The sequence below is a fragment of the Bubalus bubalis genome, chromosome 5 (assembly GCF_019923935.1).
Source record: "Bubalus bubalis isolate 160015118507 breed Murrah chromosome 5, NDDB_SH_1, whole genome shotgun sequence".
In the NCBI taxonomy this organism is placed as follows: domain Eukaryota; kingdom Metazoa; phylum Chordata; class Mammalia; order Artiodactyla; family Bovidae; genus Bubalus; species Bubalus bubalis.
The window spans coordinates 54,190,010-54,213,733 of NC_059161.1; the positions used below are offsets into that span (position 1 = coordinate 54,190,010).

At 50.1% G+C, this 23,724-nt stretch overlaps 2 protein-coding genes across 4 annotated transcripts in view; one reads left to right on the forward strand and one right to left on the reverse strand.

The window, feature by feature from the left end:
* The window catches only part of TP53BP2 (tumor protein p53 binding protein 2), a 66,909-nt gene extending 64,863 nt beyond the window's left edge, over nucleotides 1–2,046 (forward strand). For all 3 annotated transcript variants that reach the window (XM_006057238.3, XM_006057239.3, XM_044943147.1), the window contains exon 18: nucleotides 1,124–2,046. In XM_006057238.3, the coding sequence (XP_006057300.3) occupies nucleotides 1,124–1,165 (42 nt within the window). In that variant the 3' untranslated portion in view covers nucleotides 1,166–2,046. The remainder of the gene's footprint in view (nucleotides 1–1,123) is intronic.
* Nucleotides 2,047–3,455: 1,409 nt separating this feature from the next.
* The window catches only part of CAPN2 (calpain 2), a 57,103-nt gene continuing 36,834 nt past the window's right edge, over nucleotides 3,456–23,724 (reverse strand). Inside the window, exons 8-21 of the mRNA XM_006057240.3 lie at nucleotides 23,326–23,400; nucleotides 22,466–22,626; nucleotides 20,493–20,662; nucleotides 18,756–18,767; nucleotides 17,352–17,563; nucleotides 15,516–15,552; nucleotides 14,699–14,764; nucleotides 13,195–13,252; nucleotides 10,162–10,226; nucleotides 9,145–9,213; nucleotides 8,582–8,660; nucleotides 6,357–6,473; nucleotides 6,039–6,097; nucleotides 3,456–4,424 (exon numbers count right to left, since the gene is read on the reverse strand). Of these exons, the coding sequence (XP_006057302.1) occupies nucleotides 4,401–4,424; nucleotides 6,039–6,097; nucleotides 6,357–6,473; nucleotides 8,582–8,660; nucleotides 9,145–9,213; nucleotides 10,162–10,226; nucleotides 13,195–13,252; nucleotides 14,699–14,764; nucleotides 15,516–15,552; nucleotides 17,352–17,563; nucleotides 18,756–18,767; nucleotides 20,493–20,662; nucleotides 22,466–22,626; nucleotides 23,326–23,400 (1,204 nt within the window). The 3' untranslated portion in view covers nucleotides 3,456–4,400. The remainder of the gene's footprint in view (nucleotides 4,425–6,038; nucleotides 6,098–6,356; nucleotides 6,474–8,581; nucleotides 8,661–9,144; nucleotides 9,214–10,161; nucleotides 10,227–13,194; nucleotides 13,253–14,698; nucleotides 14,765–15,515; nucleotides 15,553–17,351; nucleotides 17,564–18,755; nucleotides 18,768–20,492; nucleotides 20,663–22,465; nucleotides 22,627–23,325; nucleotides 23,401–23,724) is intronic.

The window sequence follows — 23,724 nt, forward strand, 5'->3', positions numbered from 1 at the left end:
TTTCTTGGGGAAAGCTCTGCCTCTTAGAAGTAGTTGATTGTTTGGGTCTTACTTTAATTTTCTAACAGAGAGGTCCAGTGGTTACTGAAACATGGGGAGAATGATTCGTTCCCAAATGTGGAAGCACTTGGTCAGAGACCAAGCTCTCCTCCTGGGTATGGCTTTCAAAGGTTGTGACATCAGTGGACTGGGTTGAAGATTTTCATTTTAATCCAACATTTAAATATTCTTAGTCCTTTGGAAATCTTTCCTGGGTAGAAGTGGCCTCTACACAACTTCCTTGGGTTTCTTTTGAAGTTTTTTTGAAAAGGAAATTGCCTAAATGTTGAATTTTTAGTCAGAGGCTCACATACAAGTTTTGAAGACGGTATTGGCCAAGTATCTTTCCTCACAGAGAGAAGCAGTCCTTGATATAACATTGATCCCCCAGTTAACTTTTCAGTTTTGGCTTGAAGTCCGACTCGATTTGTTTTTTTTTCCCTTTGGCTAGAGGAGGAGAAGGCGGGAGGAAGGGTTTGGTTTTGTTTGCCAGTTGAATGACTAGTCTGACTTGCTTTTGGCTTCATGAACACTCTCCTTCCCAGCTCTTGTTATGGAAAAGCATGAGATCCTAAAACAAAAAACCCCCACTTATCCTCCCTGAAATCTGTAGACTTTTAGTCTGTGGCATTTCGTTGGTGACGGTCTCCAGTCCCATGACACCATGTGACGTCCATTATGCATAAAGTTCAAAGAGACTTTTCAACTCCTTATCTTTTCCCTCAGAACAGAAGTTCTCCGTGTTGGAGTTATAGCGTATTGCAAGTCACTTCTTCTAGTCCTTTGTGGTCCTTGTTGGACTTGATTTGCAGTTCAGTAGGCTGCGTAGAGGAAGTTAATGCTCTGAGCCATCCCAGATTTTATATCACTGCACCAGGGGTGTTCCTGTTGAGGGAACCCTTATGACAACAAGAGTTATTCAGCTACTCTGGTTGCTTCACATGGCAGAGTCCTTTCTTTGGTTTAATTTCTCTCCTGTGACATCAACATCCCCCACCCCCCCCCCCGCCCGCACAATTTCTTGAAGGTGTGTTATACTCCCATGTCTGTGCGTATGTAAAGATTTAAAAAATTCTTTTAACAGCTATACCCAAGAATTAAACCAAGACAAAGGAGCTTGGCCTGAAACTTTGCAGATGTTTAGTTCATGAAGAATTCATCTCTGTTACCACTAAGAAGAAACAGTATGATCGTTTGTGGCAGAAATTTCTCAAGACTGATTTTAATGACAGAGTAACTTGAAAGCCATGAAGAAGGAGCTCTGGAAGCAGATGAAGGCTTGGAGCAGCCACTGTTGGTGAAGGATGCTCAGCTCGATGGAGCAGAGCTTGGCAGGAAGCTGATGCGCCGCACTGGGCAAGGTGCCCTGTGTTGTACTCCGAAAGATCCATGGTGACAATCCTGTTCTCTGCAAGAAATGGGACCACTTACTGGACTACTGGGAGGTGGGCTCCTTGGCCTGCTTCCGGTGGTGTGTTTCAGCACCTGCCATACCCCTGTCCTCCCACCAGAAGGACCAGTGCCACCACGGTGCCATCTCTGATTGTCCCCCAGAACAGCAGGCCCACAGGGGACTTGCATGGAGGCTCAAAGGCGCCGCAGACTGTGTATTGTCTGTGAAGAACTGTTTGATGGTTGTCAGTGAGCAATAACCTGATGGTATGATTCCTCGTAGCACCGTATCTTTGAAATATTGAAACCACACTACACTACAGGTAGATTTAGATTCTTGTTTTTAGGCTGAGATTTGAATCTATATTTATTGTCTTTTGTATCTCAGAAATTAGAGACTTGCTATAGACTTAACTCATGATATTTGTCAAGATCATAGTTGACTTTAAAAATAATTGTAATAAAATTAAACTTTTTGACTCTAAGCTTTTTACTGGCTTTAGTTTTTTATGTCATTAACAGCTGTGTTTCAAGTTCCTAAGTCATTGGAATATCATACTCTGCTGAAAAATAATATTTCTTTACCAGCCATGTGATTAAATATTTCTTTGCTCAGTTTTGCAATTTGTGATTTTTGTGGTGGTCTTTGATATAGAGTTAAGACTTTTTATAAAAGATCTTAGAGGCCATGGTGATAGAAGCTTGTACCTTTACCTAGAGCTTCTGACAGGCTGTTTGTGTCCTTATTTTATTTCAGAGGCTTCATATGGTTATATACGTTGAGTTACAGGATGTAAAGTTAATGTAGCCCCAGCCTGCACATTAAGATGTTACCAAGTTCGTGAATTGTTGGGGACCTCATTTTGCTTAGTAAAACTGTTTCATTTATTAGAAGATACAGGTAAGAAAACGAGTGGTCACGTTTCCTTAGACATTTTTACGAGTAGTAGATTCTAGCAAGAAAGGAAGGTAGATAGCAGAATATACTGTGCCTTTCAGACTAACAGTGAGTAGAGAAAACATGGATGAAATGTCAGAGGACCTGTGTGGTAGACAAAATTCTGAAGATGCCCCGCCAGTCCCCCATATTCTTGTCCTGTTGTGTTGTGGACTGAATATTTGTGTCCCCCTAAAATTCATGTCGACACCCTAATCCCCAGTATGATAGTATTTGGAGATGGGGCCTTTGGGAGATGATTAGGTTTACATGAGGGTGGGGCTGCATGAACTTAGTGTCCTGATAAGAGGAAAAGTCTAGTATACTCTGTGAGGATACCCCAAGAAGGCTGCCATTCTCACCTGACACTGAATCTGCTGGCACCTTGGTCTTGGATGTCCCAGCCTCCAGAACCATGAGAAATAAATGTTGTTTAAGCTACACAGCCTGTGGTATTTTTTTACAGCAGCCTGAGACACCTGGTTATTTAATCAAGCACTAATCTAGGTACTGCCAAGAAGGATTTTTCAGATTTAAATTTCCTAATCAACTGACCTGACAATAGGGAGATTATCCTGGATTATCTCAGGTGGGCCCAACGTGAGCAACTGTGTGGTCATAGGATTTGACTTTGGGAAGTAAGTGGTGATCATCAAAGAGGTCAGGCCAGTAGCCAGCGAGTGCCATTTACCTCTTTCCTAGTCATCTTTCCCAGTCATCTTTCCCGTCCACCATTCCTCAAGGATCCCCAGCAGTTGACCAGGGCTTTAGTTGCATGCCTTTCCGGATCTCTCTTGCTCCCTCCACCAAAGGACACTCGGTGGCAGGCACAGCATGAAACTGCCGGTGCCTCTTCAGGAGACCAAGAAGCAGCAGACATTGGAGCTAACTTTAGGGTCATTTATCAGAGCTTCTGAACTGGATTTTTACAAAGTATTACAGTTACATGAAACGGTAGATGAGCAGGCCCCTCCTCCCAATACAGGCAGTTTCAGAGGGAGGGAGCGCGCCTCGCTGGAGTGGGATGGGCTGTGACTGGGGGTGCTCACTGCTGCGCCTCTCCAGGAAGAACAGCACCCATGTGGGATTGCCTGGGTGACTCTTTATTGAACAGTACACTTGGAAGAAGATAAGGCAACAAGGCAGTATTTGTATAATGTCACTAGCATTTTCCCCAAGTTAAAGCCAGGAAACAAGCTCGGGTGGTTTCCGTGGGGGTTTCTATGAGACGTTCCCCCCAGTCCATGCATGGATGCTAGTGGGGAAGTTCGGGAAGATTTGAGGCGGGAGGCAAACAGCTGTGCTGTCTTCCATCACAGTGGGCTTGTAGACAGATGCCCAGTTTGGGTCAGTGCTTCAGCTGAGCCAGAGTAGCATCCTTTTGGTATCATAACACTCAGTGTGTTAAGACCAGATGCGCTCCAGCACTTGAGTTAAGACATGCTGGTTAACCAATCAATGTTATATAAAATCTGTCTCTTAACCCAGTGACTGAGATGTGCATCTCACCTGACCTCTTGAGATGCCTTCATGATGCGTCATGTTTTTCCATTTTACTCAAGGGCAATAAGGAATCCCTGGACAGCTGTTTGGTAGATGTCATAGCTGCATTTTTAAACTTGAAGTTGCTTTAACTATTGCTGGCAAGGACGTTGTATCCTTTGAGGTTGACTGAATGTTCAATTAAGCTCGGCTGTTAAACACCTCCCTGCAGTTTTTCCTGATTTAATATTGCTCGAAACAGGAAAGTGTGTAAAAGTAAAAAGTATATACTATATACAGATGGAAGATTTTTTTCTAAGTTTGTCAAGGGTTTAAGTGACTCGCATTTAGTATGATTATATGCAAATCTTTTACTTGGATATCTGAAAGTTCTGCTTTCTCAAGTCGACAATATCATTTTCAGCTCTAATCATCCGTTTAAGTAAATATTCCCATAATTTCAAGATCTAGATAAAAAGTTTCTCCATGGAGGCTTAGTCCTCAGCTGATTTTCTTTCATGAGACATCTTCAGGCAGATTGGTTATCACTTCAAAGTACTGAAAAAGACAGCCACTGTGAGGAAAGGAAGAAAAAAAAAAAAATCAGGGATCACTTTTTAAACTCAGAGGGTGTAGATTATTTTGAAAGATTGCCTGTTGCCCCAGAAAAGCTGATTAAGGCTTAAGATATGACTGCACTAACTCACATTTCTTTCTACCTGATTTCTAGAGTCTAGCTTTTTACAGGGCAGTGAAAAGTGGTTATTTGAATCAGGTGGTCACGAATCGAATTACAGGGTTGACTGAAACGCATGACACCTGGACACTTGAATTAGCATTTCCACCTCTCTGCCTCAGAGTGCCACAGCAGAGGTTAGCTTGGGGTGTGGATAAACCCTTAAACTAGTGGTTTCCAACCTTAGTTCTATATTGGAGGAATCTGGGAACTTTACACCAGATTCTAATGAAATTAAGTCTGGAATGGGCCTGGACATAAGGACTTTCTGAAGTTTCCCAGGTCTAGCCTGCAGGCAAGGTTGACCATCATGGCAAACCAAAGGGAGCTCTTCCTGCTGTTACCACCTTAGCCAAAACCAAAAAAGAGTGGGGAACTCCAGGGACCTGTAAAAGGAAAGGCTTAGAAAGGATGGTACAGTTGCAGACTTCACACGTGGCATGTTTAGGCCCCAACTGGAATGCCTCTACCTTAACTGCAGTCTCAGGGGAGGGTTATTTCCTGGGCTACATGAGTTTCAAGCAAATTAGTTCTTTGGAACCAGCTAAAATGTATCTGCAGTTGGCTCATGTTACTTTAAAATGCATAATAGCAGATTGAAAGAGTCATTTAGTTTCTGGGTTCCTCCAGAATTCTAAATTCAAGGAAAGAAGTGCCAGTCCCTCATCCCCCGACCCCACCCCCTGTCCTTGCCACTCTGCTCCTCTCTGGCCCATGGGATCAGGTCATCCCCACTCAGCACTGGTCATGTCACCCGACCCTTTGTAGGTAGCCCTTGTTCCAAGCTCAGCTCCCCCTCAGACAGAGGAAAAGCAGGCTGGGGCCCTGTGAGGATGAAAGTAACCCCAGTGACCTCCTTTGAAGTGAGTGCTTTCTGTCTTTGGATGACAAGAGAACATTTTGTGCTTTGCTTTCTGTGGAACTGGAGTACCAACTGAATTTGGATTGGTGATCATTTTATAGGTGGCTGTCACTGGGGTTCCAGACCATATGAACACAGTTATTACATACGGCACGCTTAGTCACTATTGTTAGTTTTACTTCAAGGGCAGAGGAAATGGAGAAAAGTAATTTGCTCACAAAGTCCTTTTAAGCAGAACTAAGAATGACGGATCTTCCTAAGACCCACTTAACTTTCTGCCAAAGGACTTCTTTGCATAAGCACCTCCCATGCATGCTAATTAGCAGGTCATTTTTCTAAGAGGCCTTCTACAGCCACCCTCTCCTTATTCTAACTTTGTGCTATTCTCAAGGCAAAGCTTTTGGGAGGAGGAGCCACGTGTTTCTTGGACTGGAGAATCAATAGGTAGTTGGGAACAACCAAACAAGTGCAGTTTGGGATCTCATAACCATTTATAGCCTGTCACTGACAGACCAAAAGCTTCAGGCCTCTGTCACCCCGGTAACAGCCCTTCTCCCCTAGGAGTCTGGGCTGGGAGGCTGCTGACTTACAGAGATAAGGTCAAGCTGGATCATTCCAGTATTCTCGGGGTCCAGCTGCTTAAATATCCCTGTGGAGGAAGAAAGAGGATGTCACATAAATGAGTGAACTGAAACAAAGATCACATTATCCTCTTCCCCAGACTGGCAGCCGATTTCATCGAATGTCACAGCTATGATTTCTTCCCACTATCCCCAGATTAAAGAAGGAGTGTCATTCTCAGCTGAACAGACTCGTCTCTGGCTCAGGTTGTTTCACCCACGAGGAAAAGTAAGCTGCTTTCCTGCCGAGAGAACTGAAATGGGTCTTTTCCCCCAGTGGGCACTTACTGAACAGTGTCTCCAGTCGAATCAAACACCGGACAAAATTGTCGAAATCGATGATGAGGTCGTCATCTGCAAATCGGGCGACGATCACTTGGTGGAGCTGACAGGGCATCTTGAAACCTGAAGTTAAATGAATAAGCACACTGATGGCGAGGTGTTCGCTTGCACCCCGGGGCTCTGTGCATGGGCTGTGGACCTGGCGGGGCAGTTTAGATGACAGTTGGCATTGCTTTGGTCCCCCTGGCTGCTCTGCTGGGAGATATTTTTTTTGCAAACCTAATGCCTCTGGCGTTGCTGGATGGATGTGGCAGAAACTGTTCATGCTAAACCAATATTAATTCTCCCTTTTTCCATAGTAGTAGAATTTTTTTTTTTTAATTTGGCTGCGCTGCGTCTTAGCTGCAGCACACGGGATCTTTGTTGCCATATGCAGGATCTTTCAGCTGGGGCATGTGGGCTCTAGTTCCCTGACCAGGGATTGAACCTGGGCCCCCTGCATTGGGAGTGTGGAGTCTTAATCACTGGACCACCAAGGAGGTCTCCCATAGTAGAATTTTTAACAGGTCATGGCTGCCTAGAATTCAGGCTACATTTCTCAGTTTCCCTTACAGTCCTCTGAGGCTTTGTGACTAAGCCCTGTGGCACTGGGATTTGTGTACAGAGTGATGTATGCCCTTAAAGGCAAGGAGATTGGGACTTCCCCCGGTGGTCCACTAGTTAAGAATCCACCTTACGATGCAGGGGACACGCATTCATGCCTGGTTGGGGAACTAAGATCCCACATGCCTTGGGGCAACTGAGCCTGCACACCACAAACTACTGAGTTCACATAACATGATGAAAGATCTCACATGACCCAAGGAAGATTGCAAGCAGCCAGATAATACTTTATATGTGTGTGCATGCACACTTACTTGCTCAGTCATGTCCAACTCTTTGCAACCCTATGGACTGTAGCCTGGTAGGCTTCTCTGTTCATGGGGATTTTCCAGGCAAGAGTATTGGAGTGGGTTGCCATGTTCTCCTCCAGGGGATCTTCCCAACCCAGGGATTGAACCCAGGTCTCCAGCATTGCAGGTAGATTCTTTACTGTCTGAACCACTAGGGAAGTCCATGAATACTGGAGTGGGTAACCTATCCCTTCTCCAGGGGATCTTCCCCACCCAGGAATCGAACTGGGGTCTCCTGCATTGCAGAGGGATTCTTTACCAGCTGAGCTACCAGGGAAGCCCATATATATATATGAAGACAAGGAGACTGTTTTTCCCTCCTTCTGTCAGCCTGTTGCTAGCATGTGGCTTTGGCAAGCTGTCCTGGTCCTGCAGATACAGGCAATCCTCTGCAGGCTGGCGACACAATATGACAGAGGGAACCTGAGTCCTGATAGCAGGAGACACCATCCTGGCCTTGGACGGCTTGAGCTTGAATTGCTACGTGACAGAACGGTGTATGTTGTTTAAACTACTTGGGGGGTCTCTGCTGCAGCATTATCCCATCGAATGAACAACTTCATGTTGTCATCTGTCCCCACACCAGTCTCCCACTCTGCAGGTCTCCCACAGCTCATGTCCTTTTTTACAGACATCACATTCTGTTAGGGACTCACTCAAGGGTGGAGCTGGACACCCCACTTCTGCTGAACCAGCTCTGCACCTGAACAGGGTGGGGAGTGGGGAGTGGGGGTGGTGGGTCTGTTGAGAGCTGACTTTGCCTGCAACCCACCAGGGCCCTCAGAGGGAAATGGGATTCAAGAAGCCTTAGAGAGCAGACACATCCTGGACTCCATTTCATTTTACCAATTCGTTTTTAAAAGGCAAATGAAAAGGATGTGTTTGTATTGAACCAGCGCCTACTTTCAGAGAAGGCAATGGCAACCCACTCCAATACTCTTGCCTGGAAAATCCCATGGATGGAGGAGCCTGGTAGGCTGCAGTCCATGGGGTCACTAAGAGTCGGGCACGACTGAGCGACTTCACTTTCACTTTTCACTTTCATGCACTGGAGAGGGAAATGGCAACCCACTCCAGTGTTCTTGCCTGGAGAATCCCAGGGACAGAGGAGACTAGTGGGCTGCCATCTATGGGGTCGCACAGAGTCGGACACGACTGCAGCGACTTAGCAGCAGCAGCAGCGCCTACTTTATTTCATAGTTTACCAAGCTTTGTATCGTATAGTCTAAGTTTTCGCATGTTCTACAGATGAAAGAAAATACAGTGAGGAAGTATTACCTGCTTCTTCTAATGCTTTCCGCATCTCATAGGAGTTCATGGTTCCAGACCGGTCCACATCAATTTCCCGGTAAATTTTCTGGAACATGCAAAACAGAAAATCATGACCTAAAAGGCAGCAAGTTACCTCTGTGATGTGTGCTAAGTGGGGCTGGGGTGTTTCCAGCTCTGTGCCTCTAGTTTGGCCTTGGAAAAATCATCCACATTTCAGCCTTAAATAGTATTTTGCCTCTTGGTGTGAGCTGGATTATAAATAAGCCCATCAAATCACCTAGCCAACTCCATGAGTCCTGTTACTATCTTCTGTAATCTTTGCACTTGAGCTGTCAGAAACCCAAACTACAAGGGATTACAGTTACACAAACCTTTTCAGGACGTTTGATGGTGGCTTTTAGACGACCCCGTTTCCAGTCCATAAGGAAGTCTGCCACTTAATTTGCCCCGACCTGTTTGCACCCATTCTGAACTCCATCACAGGTACAATCCCCTCCCCTTGGAGCTGTTCCTCCACATCCTGACACAAGACCCACCGCCCCTGCCGCCCGGCCCTCATGGGCTCTCACTTGGTATTTCTGAATCTTCGTCCAGAGAACGTAGAACTCCTTCAGACCCAGTTTGCCACTCCCATCCGACTGCCTTCAGTTAAGGAAAGCTCCTGGAGTCTGGGTCCACCCGGGCTGAGTCACCTCGTCTGTCCTCTCCCCTGGGGAGTCTGGTAACCCCAGTCATCCACAAGGAGCTCTCGCAGAAGGCCCTTTTCTGCTCTTCACACTGGCTAGAGCTCCCTCTAAGGGCTGGTGGACGGGCCCAGTAGAGACCTGCAGGCCCCCTAACCCTGCGTGCTGACTGGTCTGGGGTGATCTGCTGAAGGCCCCAGGTCCTGCTAGCAATGAGCCCTCGGATGATATGCAGAGGCTTTGGGCGGCTTTTAATGGCCTGGCCCTTGCCCATTTGGGGAGAATTATTATTTCTAAGAGGACTTTTGTGAGGGGAGCTCACAGCAGGTGCCAAGGGCCCACCAAATGAAGCTTCACAGCAGCTTGGACCATCCAGGCCACTCCTGCCCAGCACCTCCCAGGAAGCAGGAAGGACACTGGGTGGGTGAGGAGTCGGCCTTGGGGCCAGGTGGTGGCCTAGGAAGGGGCCAGAGCAAAGACGAAGGACTGTGCTCTTGTTGGGGGGCAGGGGCGATCTTAGGACGGAAAACCATGCCTGGGGAAATATTCACATCAGAAATACCATGGTTTAGGGACTGTTCCCCTAGAGGTAACAAGTCCAAACTGCCCTGGCAGGTGACGGTGGGTGTGCTGTTGGGCACTTTCTGCAAGAGCCCGGGAACCACTCAGCCTGTGGTGCGGGTGGTGGGAGGGGAGAGGGCTGGAGTGAATGTGGCATCTCGCATTCCCTCATTTGAAGCTTCCCGAATTTCCCCAGCGAGAGAGGTCAGTGCTGACAGTCCTACACCTCGGCGGGCAGGGACCGCTGGCCACTGTGAGGGGAAGGAAGCATGTGTTTGAACCTTCCCAGAGTGCAGTTTCACACTCCCCCAGCCTCTGTCCTCGGGGCCTGTTAAAGGATACGTCGAGCATATCCACCATGATTTTGCAGGTCTCAATGCTAAAGCCGTCGGACTTGATATCTTGGCCTAGGAGACAAAAGAAGTGTGAGAGGAGCATCTTGTGGAGCAGCGCTGTTCAACATGACCTTCTAGGAGGACAGGGAAGTCCTGTATCTGCCCCCCTGATATGGGATCCACCTGTGTGTGCTAAATTGTTGTCACGTCGGACTCTGTGACCCCATGGACTATATAGCCCACCAGGTTCCTCTGTCCGTGGGATTTTCCCAGCAAGAATACTGGAGTGGGTTGCCATTTCCTCCTCCAGGGGATCTTCCCCACCCAGGGACTGAACCCAGTGTCTCCTGCATTGCAGGTGGATTCTTTACCGCTGAGCCACCAGAGGAGCCACTTAAGTTATTTTAAATAGCCACATAAGGCTGATGGCCACGATACTGGGCCAGTGCAGAGATGTGTAACCTTTTTTTGACTTCTCTGTATATTAGCCATTGGGCACTCGGGATTTTAATAAGAGCTTTCTAAAAAATTTTATTTGTTAAAAAATGTTTTTGACTGTGCCGCATGGCATGTGGTATCTTAGTTCCCCAACCAGGGGTTGAAACCTTGCCCCCTGCATTGGAAGGTGGAGTCTTAACCACAGGACCACCAAGGAAGGCCAAGTGTTTTTTAAATAAATAACAGGATGATAAGGGTCTGGGCCTTTAAGTGCAAAGCCACCTGTGGACAGATCGGAAGCCCCATCTGTTCATTCTAGGCTGGGCCCTGAAGAGGAAGATGTTTACTTAACTATCTCTCTGCAGGCCTTCAGGGGTCCTGTGTGTCCCCAGCTGGGTGGGAATTGGAGCCTGTATTCTCCTGGGTGAGTCACTTGCAAGGTGACTCCCGTGTAGTTGGTGGTCAGTAGGTGGAGTGAGCACCTCGTCACAGACATGAGTCTTCCCACAGCCTTCAGGGGAGCCCACCCCTTTTGCCATGAAAGGTTAGGACCTAACCTGTCTCAAAGCTGCCCTTCTGGGCACTGACCCCTTCTCCATGTGGGCATGAGACTGTGCGTGGGCCCCTTGGGCAGAAGGAGGAGTCACCAGGCATTGCTTGGGGGAAGGTACCACGCTCTGAGGTGCAGGGGAGGCCACTGCTGTGCCCCCAACAAAGAGCAGATGAATCTGAGCTGGCCATACCCCTCCCCTCCCCCTCCCCACATTTGTGCAGAAACAATGAGGCTCAGTGTCCCTGGGCTTATGACAGCCACACAGCTGAAGAGCCCGTGACCTCACTTGTGCCTGGCAGCCTTGAGGGTAAACACCATCTTCTCGTCACCCCCAGATCAGAGGAGGGGGGCCTAGGACCGGGACACATCTTGGGGAAGCCCTGCCCTGGCCCAGCCTTTCTGGCCGATCAACCCCCTAACTGCAGCTCCTCGAATCATAGACGCTCAAAAGCAGCCATTTGTTCCAAGGCCACAGATGGTTTCCATGAAGGGTGTGTTGTTTGCATCCACTGTGATGGAAGACCCTGCAGGCCTAGAACCTTCTTTGGCTTCCAGAGGAGGATTTTCATCTCTTGGGATTGAGCCAGAGTGAAGTCCCCGGGACTTCTGGAGACAATCCCTGGACTGACACTCAGACCTGACAACATACTCACTTGTTTCTGATTTGGTCTGAGAACTCCTGATACTCTACAGTCCCTGCTCAGTGGACTGCTGCTGTCTTATCAAAGCAGCATAGTTCTCGGGATATCTTGAGGGGGAAATGCCTCTATGTGTATATGTGTGTGTGAGTGTGCACACATGCGTGCACACCTTCTCCCTAACCCCTGCAGTGGTGATCAACACTGGGGAGGTGGACTATCCACCCCTTGTTATTTTTTGCTCGCATGTGTGCTAACTTGTGTCTGACTCTGTGTGACCCTATGGACTGTGGCATGCCAGGCTCCTCTGTCTATGGGATTCTCCAGGCAAGAATACTGGAGTGGGTTGCCCTGCATCAAACCGGTGTCTCTTATGTCTCCTGCATAAGCATGTGGGTTCTTTACCACTAGAGTCTTCTGGGAAGCCCTAGTTTTTGCCTAAGAAACAGTTAAACCTGAAAGGGTATGTGAGGACCATGGCTCTCTAGTTCCTTCTCAAGCTGCCACCCACTTCTGCCCACTCTTTGTGGAAGCCTGTCAGCCCAGGCTGAAAGCAGCCATTTGGGCAGCTTTGAAAGCCACTTGCCTGGCCCACTGGGTCAACTGAAGTGACATTTTTCCCAATAAGAACTGGCCTGACCAGGCGCAGTTAAACACACATTTGGGAGATGAGCCTTTTTAATGCCATCCCCTTAGTTTGAGTGAAAGAGAGATCATGCATTTTTCCATCTTTTGGCTAATCAGTGAGCTAGCGCCGCTCCGTCAGTCGTTCCCCACTGAACACAGCTGGGAGTCCAGCGATGGGGAGTGATTTCTGGCTCCCTCCTTCGTCTGGACTGACTCACTCTTTCTTACCAATTAATCATGGTAACAGCCACCATTTACAGAGCCCAGACTTGGTGCTATGCAATTCCTACATGTCATCTCAGTCACTCTGAAGAGATAAATAATAATGTGCCTATTTTGCAGATAAAGAAACGAGAGTCAGGGAGGTTACCTAATTTCATTTAGACCGCAGAGCTAGTAAGTCATGGAAACCTGGATATGACTTTTGACCTCCAGACTCCAGAAACATTTGCCTTTTTAGGCCAAGCCACGTGGCATGTGGGATTTTAGTTCCCTGACCAGGGATGGGAACCCATGCCCACTGCATTGGGAGTGAGGTGTCTTAACCACTGGATCACCAGGGAAATCCTACCTTTGCCCCCCACCCCCCCGCCTTTTTTTTTAATCACATTGAGTAGAACCTCCTTCATCCAGTTCTTTGTTGGTGGTGGCAGTATTTGAGCAGGACTGGGAATGATGGTTCAGCCATCACAGTATCTGAGATGGGAAAGGGAAGGATCCCTGTGTCCCCTCATACTGCAGGAGGACAAGCAGGATGAGGGATTTGCAAGGAGGGGATACTCACGCTTTGCTAGCACTCTTCTCAGGATTGTCTGCAACTCAAAGGCAGAAATCTCTGCATCCTGTGGAAACACACAACCAAAGTGTCATTACTGGCTCCCTTGGAATGCATGTAGCACAGAGGAGCAGGTGTGTAACCGGTGTCCAGAGGAGCTGGGCTCCAGCGAGCCCTGCGAGGTGCGTTAGATCTGGGGTCTATGCATGCGCATTTCTGTTTTTTAAAGATGCTAATGTTTTACTTTATTTTTAAAGCACTTAATTTTTTCTTTACTCGTTTATTTATTTTTTTGGCCTTGTATGGCATGAGGAATCTTAGTTCCCCAACCAGGGATCGAACCAGTGCTCCGCTGCAGTCTTAACCACTGGACCACCAGGGAGGTCCCGCATGTGCATTTCTAACAAGCCCCCAGGAGATGATGCTGCTGCCCCCATATGGCACAATGAGTAGCACAGCCACAGCCCGACTTCTAGTTAGTGTTTCAGTGTACAACATTAAAACAGGCAGAGTTCATTCACCATTGCCTTGCTGTAGAGAACGTAAAGAATAAATCCTCCACTCTATCCATGTTTGTGGTCTTTAGACTCAGTTCTTTACACTATTCCTCTCACACAGCATGCCTTCCCTTCCCTTTAAAACCAAGACGTGTGGCGTTAGTTGGAACCAGCTGTCTCCAAGAACTGGTCCAGCACTTTCTCTGTGGCCTCTGATGCCAGAGCCCCTCAGGAGTGGTATGGGTGCCTCTGTTCACATATACATATTGTGTAACTGGGGGACAAGCCCTATTATTTGAGACCAAGGTTGACATTGTGCCTTCGTGGGGGGTGTGTGTATGTCGGTGTGTATGATTCAGTTAGTGGGGAAATGGATCTCTGTGATGCTCCTTCCATTAGAAACCAGGAGGCATGCAGGAGCAGGTGGTGCCTGCTTCAGCTCTTTGATGAGGAGGCCTAGGTGAGTCAACGGTGAACACTGGCAAGAGCTAGCGTCCTCCATATATGGAGGAAAATGACATTTTTTGAAGTTGTTGGAACAGGAGGCCCACTAACTTTGTAGTGGACCGAAGCCCAAGTGGCTGAGAGATTTCTTTTTAAAGAACAGGGATGTCTGGTACTCTGTTGCTTACATCCTTGAGATTAAAGACCCGCCATCTCCCCAAATGTTTTTGTGGGAATCAAGGAGAAGGGGCTGAGTTCCATGCCTCGGTCACAGTGGCAGAGAGCAAATGACACAGCCACAGGAGAGGCCCGGAGTCCTCAGGCAGGAGGATCTCATTGAGAGCTGACCGGACAGCGGAAGCCCCTGGCGACTGATGCACAAAAATTCTAGGGAGGCTGTCAGCAAGGAATCTCAGCGGAAACCTCAGTTATGTTTGCAACTCCTCTTTGCTTTTGTTCTGTTTGTTTTTTGTTTCTGCTCCCTGCTTAAATGGAAGTCTCCTTGAGGACAAAGACTGTCTCTTCTTTGGCATCAAAGCAGGGCACATAACAGGGACCTGGGAATCCCTCACCTCTCCGGCCAGCTGGGCAAACAGTCTCCTGAATCCATCATCGATGTCGTCCTCGCTGATGTCAATCTGGAAGGCGAGGGAGGCCCACGAGTGAGAGAGGGTGACCCTTCCAGGGTGGCCTCCCCTCCCCGCTCAGGAACCCTCTCTCCCTCTCTTGGGCCCGAATTCTAAGGTTACTGAGATTAAGGACAGGTGAGGAATTAATAAAAGAATTTTTTCCAGTTAAAACCCACTAGAGGAAATATATATACTATGTGAGAGGGAGTTACACTCTCATTTCTCACACAGACATCTTCTCTGACATTCCACTAAAATGGACTTTCATGATCTAATTAACCAGCGCTCAGAAACATAAAGACTAGCCTGGCAAGTTCTGGAAGGACACTGACCACGGCGAGAGCCAGATATGAAGCTGTTGGAAATCATTCTGTCTCTCAGTGTGACGAGCGTGGACCCTCAGCAGCTGAGAGTAAGAGAATCATCGAGCCACGGCGGGCATCGGGACGGCCGAAGAGAGCTCCTTCCTCTGTGTGGTCCCCTTCCTCCACCTGGGCCAAGTCTGCAAGGCCTGAGCTGTAGCCCTCAAAGCCCTCAGGCCTTACCCCAAATCACAACTCTGGGGACTCTAGGGAACCTGAGAAATCTTGTGCAGCACCGGTGCAGGAGGGGCCCTCAGACTCCCAGGCCAGGGCTGCACCTCAGTTTCAAGCTCTGCTCCTGAAGTCCCAGGGGCCTCTGAAACCCCTGGGGTTATTTTCTGCTCCTCTCCTTTTGGGCTGTGTGGGAGACAGGCATGGAATTCGAACAGTTACAGTACCTCATCAATGTTGGCCTCGATTTCATCGTCGACAACTCTAGAAGCAGAAGGAAGGCGTGTGTTACTGCAGAGGGAGCGGGTAGAAATCCCTGCTAAAATGCAACTGGGATATTACACCCAGCATGGGGTGGGCACAGGGGGTTTCTCTGCATCCCAAGTTTCTGTGACAACACATCCCGTAATTTCAGCAGAAACGATCTAAAAAAGTGTCATCACCAAAAAAACTTGGAGCGTCAGAATGTTTTTGGTCCCTAGTTTTTGGTCTTCATCAAACAACACAGACTTCCCACGTACTACGGCAGTGGTGCTCTGGCCCGGAGAACAGCTTTCAGGTTCTCTTGGAAACACTCTTTGCCCTCGTGAACACGCCGAGAATCAGCATACCCTGCTGCCTAGGGCGGGAGGAGGCAGGCAGCCGGGGAGGCCTAGGGGATATTTCAAATGAAACTCGGGCACTGGCTGGTTCCTGTGTGCAGGGCTGGGTCCTTCTGCTCTACAGTAAGGGAAGTTAAGCCCAGGGGGGTCTCCCTCCAGCCCCTGGGATCTCAAACTAGACCACCAAGAGTCCCGTCTACCGTGCTGATGCCTCACAGAAGGATGCACGCGGGGACTTCTTGGTGCTGACAGTTGGAATCAGGATTAATATCCTGGGACAAGAAGGTGGACACCTTTAAGGGATGGTGTGTCCCCTTGGGGGAGGGAGCTCCCCAAGAGATGGCAGAGTTGGTGCCGGGAAAGGAGGTGGTTGAGGTTTCCCCGGGAGGGGACTGAGGTTGACATAGGACAGTGTCATTCCAATGCATTGGGTCATGTCCCCATTTCCTTGTCAGTGGGGACCACAGGCTAAATACCAGGCCAGCTCTGAGGATCCTAGGAGCTGAGAGCAAGGCCCCGCCCCACGGCGAGCTTGAGCAGAGGAAGGGAGCCTGTCAGAGGCAGGAAAGCTACAGCCATGGCAGTGATGTTACCCGTTGGAAGCTCTGACACCTTCCCTCACTTTAACAACACCCCAGTTTTCTCAAGAGGAACTCCTCTGCCGTGCACTGTCTTGGAGCCTGGGCCATCATCCTTGGCCCTCCTGCCCGCTGCCCTCCCCTTCTAGGCAGCTTCTAGAGCCCATCCAGTGGAGACACTCTACTGAGTCTCTTGACCTTGAGCATGTGACTCAGGTCAGAGGGGACACGGCAGCCACCACACCCCCTGCTTCCCACACCCTGGTCCTCGGGAGCATCTGAGGTCCCTGCACTTTTCTATCCTGTTGTCCAGCCTCCCGTCGGTTCTAGAGAGTTCCATGGTCTTCCAGTAATCTCCATCTGCTTAAGTTACCCCAGGCTGATTACATCGCATGCAGTCAAGGGCCGAGCTGAACAGACACAGTTGGGCAGCAGCCGGAGCGGCAGAAGCCACTAGAATCGAGGCTGTACCAACAGTGGCTTTGGCTAAAAAGGATCCTGGACAGCTGGGCTCCGGTGAGGAAGGGGGAACGCCTTGAGACCTAGTGACTGCCGCGGGGAGACTTACTCACACCCTTGGCTCTGCCAGGCCGGCGGACTGGGGACACAAGGATCCCACCAGCACGGCCCTAGTTGGTGGACATTCGGAGACACGGCTGTAAAGTCAGGCTCTGCGACTGGCTCTGCCACCACCCCTTTCTAACCCCAAAGATCCTGAGTGGCTATTTTCTTTGCCGACATAATGACAGCACTAGAGTCCTTCAATAGCTCGCCTCTGAAGCCGGCAGGTGTTACAGAAAAAGAAACTGACGTTCAGAGGAGTGAGGTTGCTCCAGGCAGGCGGGGAACAAGGGGCGCGGAGGAGGAGGGCTGAACGACCTACTGGTAATCGGCTTTCTTCTCGGAAAAGACCCGGATGCAGAAGTCGCCGTCCTTGTTGGGCTCGAAGGTGGAGGGCACCACGATGTACTCCCCGGGGGGCAGCTTGAAGCGGTTGAGCACCTCCCGCAGGTTGATGAAGGTGTCCGACCGCTCCCGCGCTCTGGTTGTCAGGAAGAATTTTTTGCTGAGGTGGATGTTGGTCTGTCCAGTCAACTGGTGGAGAAAGAGGAGCATGTGGGAGTGGATGGAGGGAAGGGCTCCAAGCACCGCCCTCTCCACTCCTTGGGGTAAGAGGATCACAGCCACAAGGCTGGAGCGTCACAGATAAAAAGCAAACCTTCCAGCCCAAAGAGCAGCTCAGAGACACACATAAGAGGGGACCCACATTCACCCACTGTCTGCAGATGCCCCATCTCTTCACTCGGACAGAGGTCCTCAGCCTTCCTGCAATGACTTGGGGATATCAGAGTCCCCGTGGCTGGGATCCTCTGGGTTCTGTGTGGTGTAGACACATTGACACAAGCAGACAGGTGAGGAGGGGTCCCAGCTCCCAACCCGGGGTGTCAGTCTGTCCACAGCATCCACAAAGACCCAGGACGCTACCAACTGCTCTGCCTCATTTGTGTTGACTTGAATAACCAACTGTGGCCTTTAAAGACACACACCACAACTGTGCATCTCACCAGCTCAGTGAAGCCTAACTGTGGGTCTGTTAAGTGCTCTCACGTATCTCAATGCATCCCAACAATCTGGTAAGGTGGATGGTTGATCAGTTTTACTGATGAAGAAAACTGAAGTTCAGAGAGGACAAGTAAATTGTCCAAAGTCACACAGCCTGCAAGTGGCAGAGCTGGGAACGGGGTCCAGGTCTCTTGCTATGTCCCCCCATCTCCTTATAATACCACTTGTAGGGCTCATCATTTCTCTTTAGGCCAGTTTTTTTTGTTTTGGTCATGCCATGAGGCAGGTGGGATCTTAGCTCCCTGACTAGGGATTGAACTTGTGCCCCCTGCACTGGCAGAGCAGAGTTCTAACCACTGGACCTTCAAGCCAGGGAAGTCCCTCTAGCCTATTTTAGGAGCACCACAGGACTCTTGAGAAGAGTCTCCTGCAGTCCCAGGACCAACGAACCTCCACCCAGGACCAAATGTGTCTGACTCTGCTGGCCTCAAGGAGAAAGTACGTTCCATGGGGACTGTCCCGGACCCCTCCCCATGTGCTTAGACCGTGAGACCTAGGACCTGAGCAACCTCACCAGGGCTCAGGGGGAGGGGGTGGGCATTCACTCTTCGTAGACACGAGCCCCTGCCCAGGCTTCACAAGACCCCAGAGCCAGCAATCTAAGCCTTTTTCTTGTTGGTGAACCTGAGCCCCAAGGATGGGGGCTGTCGCGTGCCAGACGTACCTCCTCTGGAACCTGCAAATAAAGGAAAGCATGTGTAATTCAGACTCTGGAAGAGCTCCATAAAGAAATGTCACCACTGAGATGGTCTCCTTTGTTACCCTACTCCTTCTGTAGCCTTAGCAAGAATAACTAAGTCATCAAAATAAGTATTTTCTAAGGAACTCAAAGCATTCTCACATTTAAAAAAAAATTCTTAGGACTTAGCAATAATGAGGATGAGCCCTTAGCACCATTCCTAACTTACAGAGCATGAAACCAAAGCTTGGAGCTGTGAAGCGGCTGTCTACGGTTACCAGCTGCCTGCAGCAAAGCCTACACCCCTCCTTCCCCCAGGGAAAACAGAGCTGAGCTGCTTGAAGCAGCAGCAGGATGTGCTCTGGCCTGGAGCCAGTAGGTGTCAGTTCTAGGTTCCTGTTGGCCACCTCCATCTGTATTTCCTCAAGTAAGTCTCTTCCCTTCTCTGGCCTCAGTTTCCTTATCTCTAAAATGGGATCAAATGACCCCCCAGGTCCTTCTCAGCTCTCACAGCCCATGGCTAGATTTCCTGGCCTGTGAGTGGTGGGGGTAGGGTGGGCTGGGTGTCACAATTCAGTCTGCATTTTTCTGGCAGTTATTCTGTCCCAGCTCTGAAGTCCTCAGCTCCTACTTCAGAGACTGAGGAGCTTGGAATTGTATGCATTTTTAGTAAAGATGGTGTTTGCCCAACTCCACCTGTTCGTGGGTGAGAAGGTAGATCACTGCCCTGATGAGTGAAGTGAGCAGAGAGCCTTCTCTCTGACACTGTGCCTGACTCCCACGTGCTGTGCTGGGAGCCTGGCTCTCAGGGATGGTGGGAACCCTAATTTGCAATATTTCCTAATTTCTACAGTGTAAATACTGCCCACTCCTTGCCAAGGTCATTTTTGGGCTGCCAAAGTGACTTCACTGAAAGGTGGGGCCAGGGAGAGTGGGCCAGCTCCAGCACATCACCAGGGCCCCCCACCACACCGATGTGCACCCCACTTCAGCGGCTCTGAAGTCCTCCTTTCACCCCTCTTCTCCCACTGCTCACCCCAGGCTGGGAGAAACTCTTCTCTGTGCTGTAGAAAGGAGTGGGGAGGGGACCCAGTAGTGGCAATGACATGGCTGCTCTCTGACTGTGGCTGAGCTGGGCTTTGGTTTATTTTGCAAAGTTCCAGAAGAAAGGACATGGGGGCAGTCACCGTGCCTGTGTGGGGGCCGGGCTCCACCTGCGGAGCCCTGGTTGGAGCCTAAGACCAACTAACTGCTCCCCTGCCCAGCGCTCTGCCATGAGAGCAGACACTCTGTGGACTCGGACCAGAGAGGCACCTGCCGGCTCAGTTCTTGCCCTCATGCTCGTGCCCGGTGTGGTTCCATATGCTCTGTCCTCAGTTCACATCTGTTCGATTTACTGGAGGTTGACGACCAACCAGAGTGCCAGGCCTGGGGATGTGAGAAGGGCCACAGAGGCCACTTGATACCATGGGACCTCCGGAAGCTGGCTCCAGGGAAAGGGGGGCCTCCAGCGACACAGACCAACTGCAGGGACCTCCCTGCATGACTTCTCCTAAGACTGGCCTGTACCCTGGCTTTGGTTTTCTTTGGCCAAGCTTCTGGTTTGGAGCCCCCTCCCCAGGTCTGCTTCTGGGGTTGGCAGAGGTTAAGAGCCGAGAAGGAAGGGAAGGCGGAGCCCCGCCCCCGTGAATGCCCCGCCCCGCGGACGCCCCGCCCCCATACCTCATAGATGCCGAAGCCAATGGTGTGCATGTCCTCGCCCATCTTCCTTTGCCGCCGCCGGTGCTTCTGGATGAGGCCCACCAGGAAGGTGCAGCCGCTCTCCCCGTCCTCCTGGTCCTCGTCCTCTTCCTCCAGCTTGATCAGGTACTGAGGGTTCATCCAGAACGTGTCTGCAGACAGAGAGGGGCGGGGTCAGTCACCCAACACACAACACACGGGATCCCGGCCCGGCAGGTGTGCATGGGGGGAGGAGGGTGCTGGGAGGGGGGTGAGGGTCGTGGGGAGATGGCAGAGGAACCAGAGACCAGGGCTGGAGAGGGGGTGCCTTTCTCACCCCGGAACAGGGTGGTCAGAGCTGAGGCCCAGATCTCCTTTGGCTCAGCTGTGACATCCCCTACTTAATCCTCCCCTCACCAGGCTCTAACTCGGGGGTCAGAGATGGCTCAGATGGCATGGCTAGGGAGACTTGGGGACTAGCTCTGCAGCCCCCTCAATGAACTAAGGGCCAGGAACATCAGTGCACAATCTCAGCCTCTTGTTCTGTGTCCCTGTCCTCCTGGGCCTGTGCCCTTGCCCACTCCCATGGTGCTGGAAGGAGCTGAGATTCATTCATTTTAAGGATAATTAATATCATTGCCTCACCTTCCTTGATGGGATAATACTTGGATTCTAGAAATAAAGGCATCATCTATTATGTGTTAATCACTCAGTCGTGTCTGACTCTTTGCTTCCCCATGGACTATAGGTTGCCAGACTCCTCTGTCCATGGGATTCTCTAGGCAAGAATACTGGAGAGGGTTGCCATTGCCCTCTCCAAACATCTAGTATAGGGCTTGGCAAACTATGGCTCTATGAGCTGCTGGATGCCTGTTTTTACAAATAAAGCTTTATTAGCACACAGCCACATCCATTCATTTAAGTATGGCTGCCTTTGGGCTACAGCAACAGTTGATAGTTACCATAGAGACTGGGTGGTCCACAGAGCCAGGTATCAACTATCTGTCCTTCAAGAGAGAGTTTACCAACCCCTGAAATAAGGGGTGGAAGATAGTCTTGTCTGAGGCAGAGGACAGTCTCCTAGAACCTCTGGAACTTGCTTGGTGGCTGCACACATGAGGTGAAGGATTAAAAGCACCAGAGCTACAGGCACCAGCTAGTCCCAGTCTGACTACTTGTTCTGTGGCCCGAGCACGCCACTCAGAGCCTCGGTTTCTTCATCTGTAACAGAGAATCCATATATGACCATGACTTGCCACTGCAGTGCTTAAAGGCTGACTCCACAGCCAGACTGCTTGGGTTCTTAACCCCAGGCACAGTCAAGGCTCTGTGGCCCTTGGGCAAGTCATTTAACTTCACCAAGTCCCCTCATCTTAAGGATGGAGATGATAATAAAGCGCCTGCCCCAGAAGTCTTCTGTGAAGACTAGCACCCAATGTGTATTCCACAATCGGCAGATGTCATCGTGATGAGACAGTTTCTGAGGCAGAGCGGGCGGGGGAGGACTGGGTCATCGAGGCAGAAGAGTGAAGGGAATCAACAAAGGATGAACCACTCACTGCCACCTCCTCTGAGCGGGGCCCCATCAGCATTGGCTGAGTGAATTGGGCACAAAAATGTTGCCAGGCAACAACCAGGGCCTGGATGTGCAGAGACCCAGTGGGTGAGAACCTCTGCTGGACTAAGCTGCTTGGGCTTTGGGTGGATAAAGTAGCCCATGGGCATGAAGTGGGGTTAGTGCTACCTCAGTGTGAGGTCATGGCATCAGGGAATCTAGGGCCTGGAGAGGAATCACAGACTCAGCATGTCTTGGGTTCTGCCCAGGCAGGTAGAAAGGTGAATACAGAAGGGAAGGGGCTGAGGAGACCGAGAGGGTGTTGAGATGGAGACTCAGGAAGAAGAGACAGAAGGCCCCAGTGGTAGGAGCAGCCAGGCTGGGGTGCAGCACCCCAGGGTAAGGTTGAGGGGGGGCTCACTCGGGTAGTTCCTGCAGCCGCCTGCGGTGGAGCCCCGCCTCCAGTTCCCATCCATCTTGGTGAGTTTCCACTTCTTGTAGGTGTCACTGGTGAGTGTGTCAGGGGTCAGGTTGCAGATTTCCAGGCGGGAATAGTGTCTCAGGAAGTCGTTGAAAGACATCCTGCAAAAGCAAGGACGCGTGACCCAGGCTGCCAGAGGATGCACTGGCAAGCCTGGACCTTCCACCCAAGGCCAGACTAGGCCGCAGTTAGGGCAGCCAGTGGACAGCATGTCAGGGCCGCACGGCCACTAGGCCGGCCATCGGACTGCACCGGTTCCGGCCCTGGTGCTGCCGCCTTCCAGCTGGTAATCTTGAACAAGGTACCTAAGCCTCTCTGGAATTCAGAACTCTCATCTGTAGAAATGGGGGTATCAAAGGAGACACGGGTATCAAATGAGACAAAATACGGACACTCAGTTGGTAAGATGCCAGGACTGTACAGATGTGGGTGGTCTCAGAGCAGCACAGACACAGATGCCCAGGCCCATCCCTGTTCTCCCAGAGACCTGTTTCTTGAGGCCTTGGGAAGATTCTCTAGGAACTTGTTAGGAGTGAAGTCCATCTTTCCCCTCTTTTTCTCGTGGGACCTGAACACTCCTGCAGGAATTCATAGCCTTCTCTGCAAAGCTGCTCAGCTTTGAAACCCAATTGTTGAGATGGATAAATTGAAGAGGTTCAGGAACTTTTTTGTTCAAGGTCTTACAGTGAATTTAAAACAACAAAACCCTGATCCCACGCTCCTGTGCCCTCCACACAATAATCTCACTCAATTTTGAGTAAAGATCAGTCACCTTTTTTCTTAAAGCCCAAGAATCTTACCAGAATTCCCCATCCTCATGCCGTCTGGTCAGGCTTTCCCTCACCTCGGGGTCGACTGTGTTCCAGTTTGGGCAGCTGGAAAACCAAGCGATGGGACAGACATTAGAAACTAGTGTGGAGCAATGACTTCTCCCCAAGTTGCTCCAAATTTGAGGACCAGGGACACGCTTTCTCATCCGAGGGCCCAGACCCCAGTAAGGAAGGGAAGTGACACCCAGGTGGCTGAGAGGTACAGGGCAGTAGGGTGAGAGGATACCTTATCCTGGAAGATGGGGGCAAGGAAGATTCCAAAGAATGAACACAGCCCATTGGATAGACAGGAAGTAGCATCAGTGACCCAAACTGAGAAGGGCTTGGCAGCTCTTTTAAGGGGTGACTAGAAATCCAATCGGAGAAGGC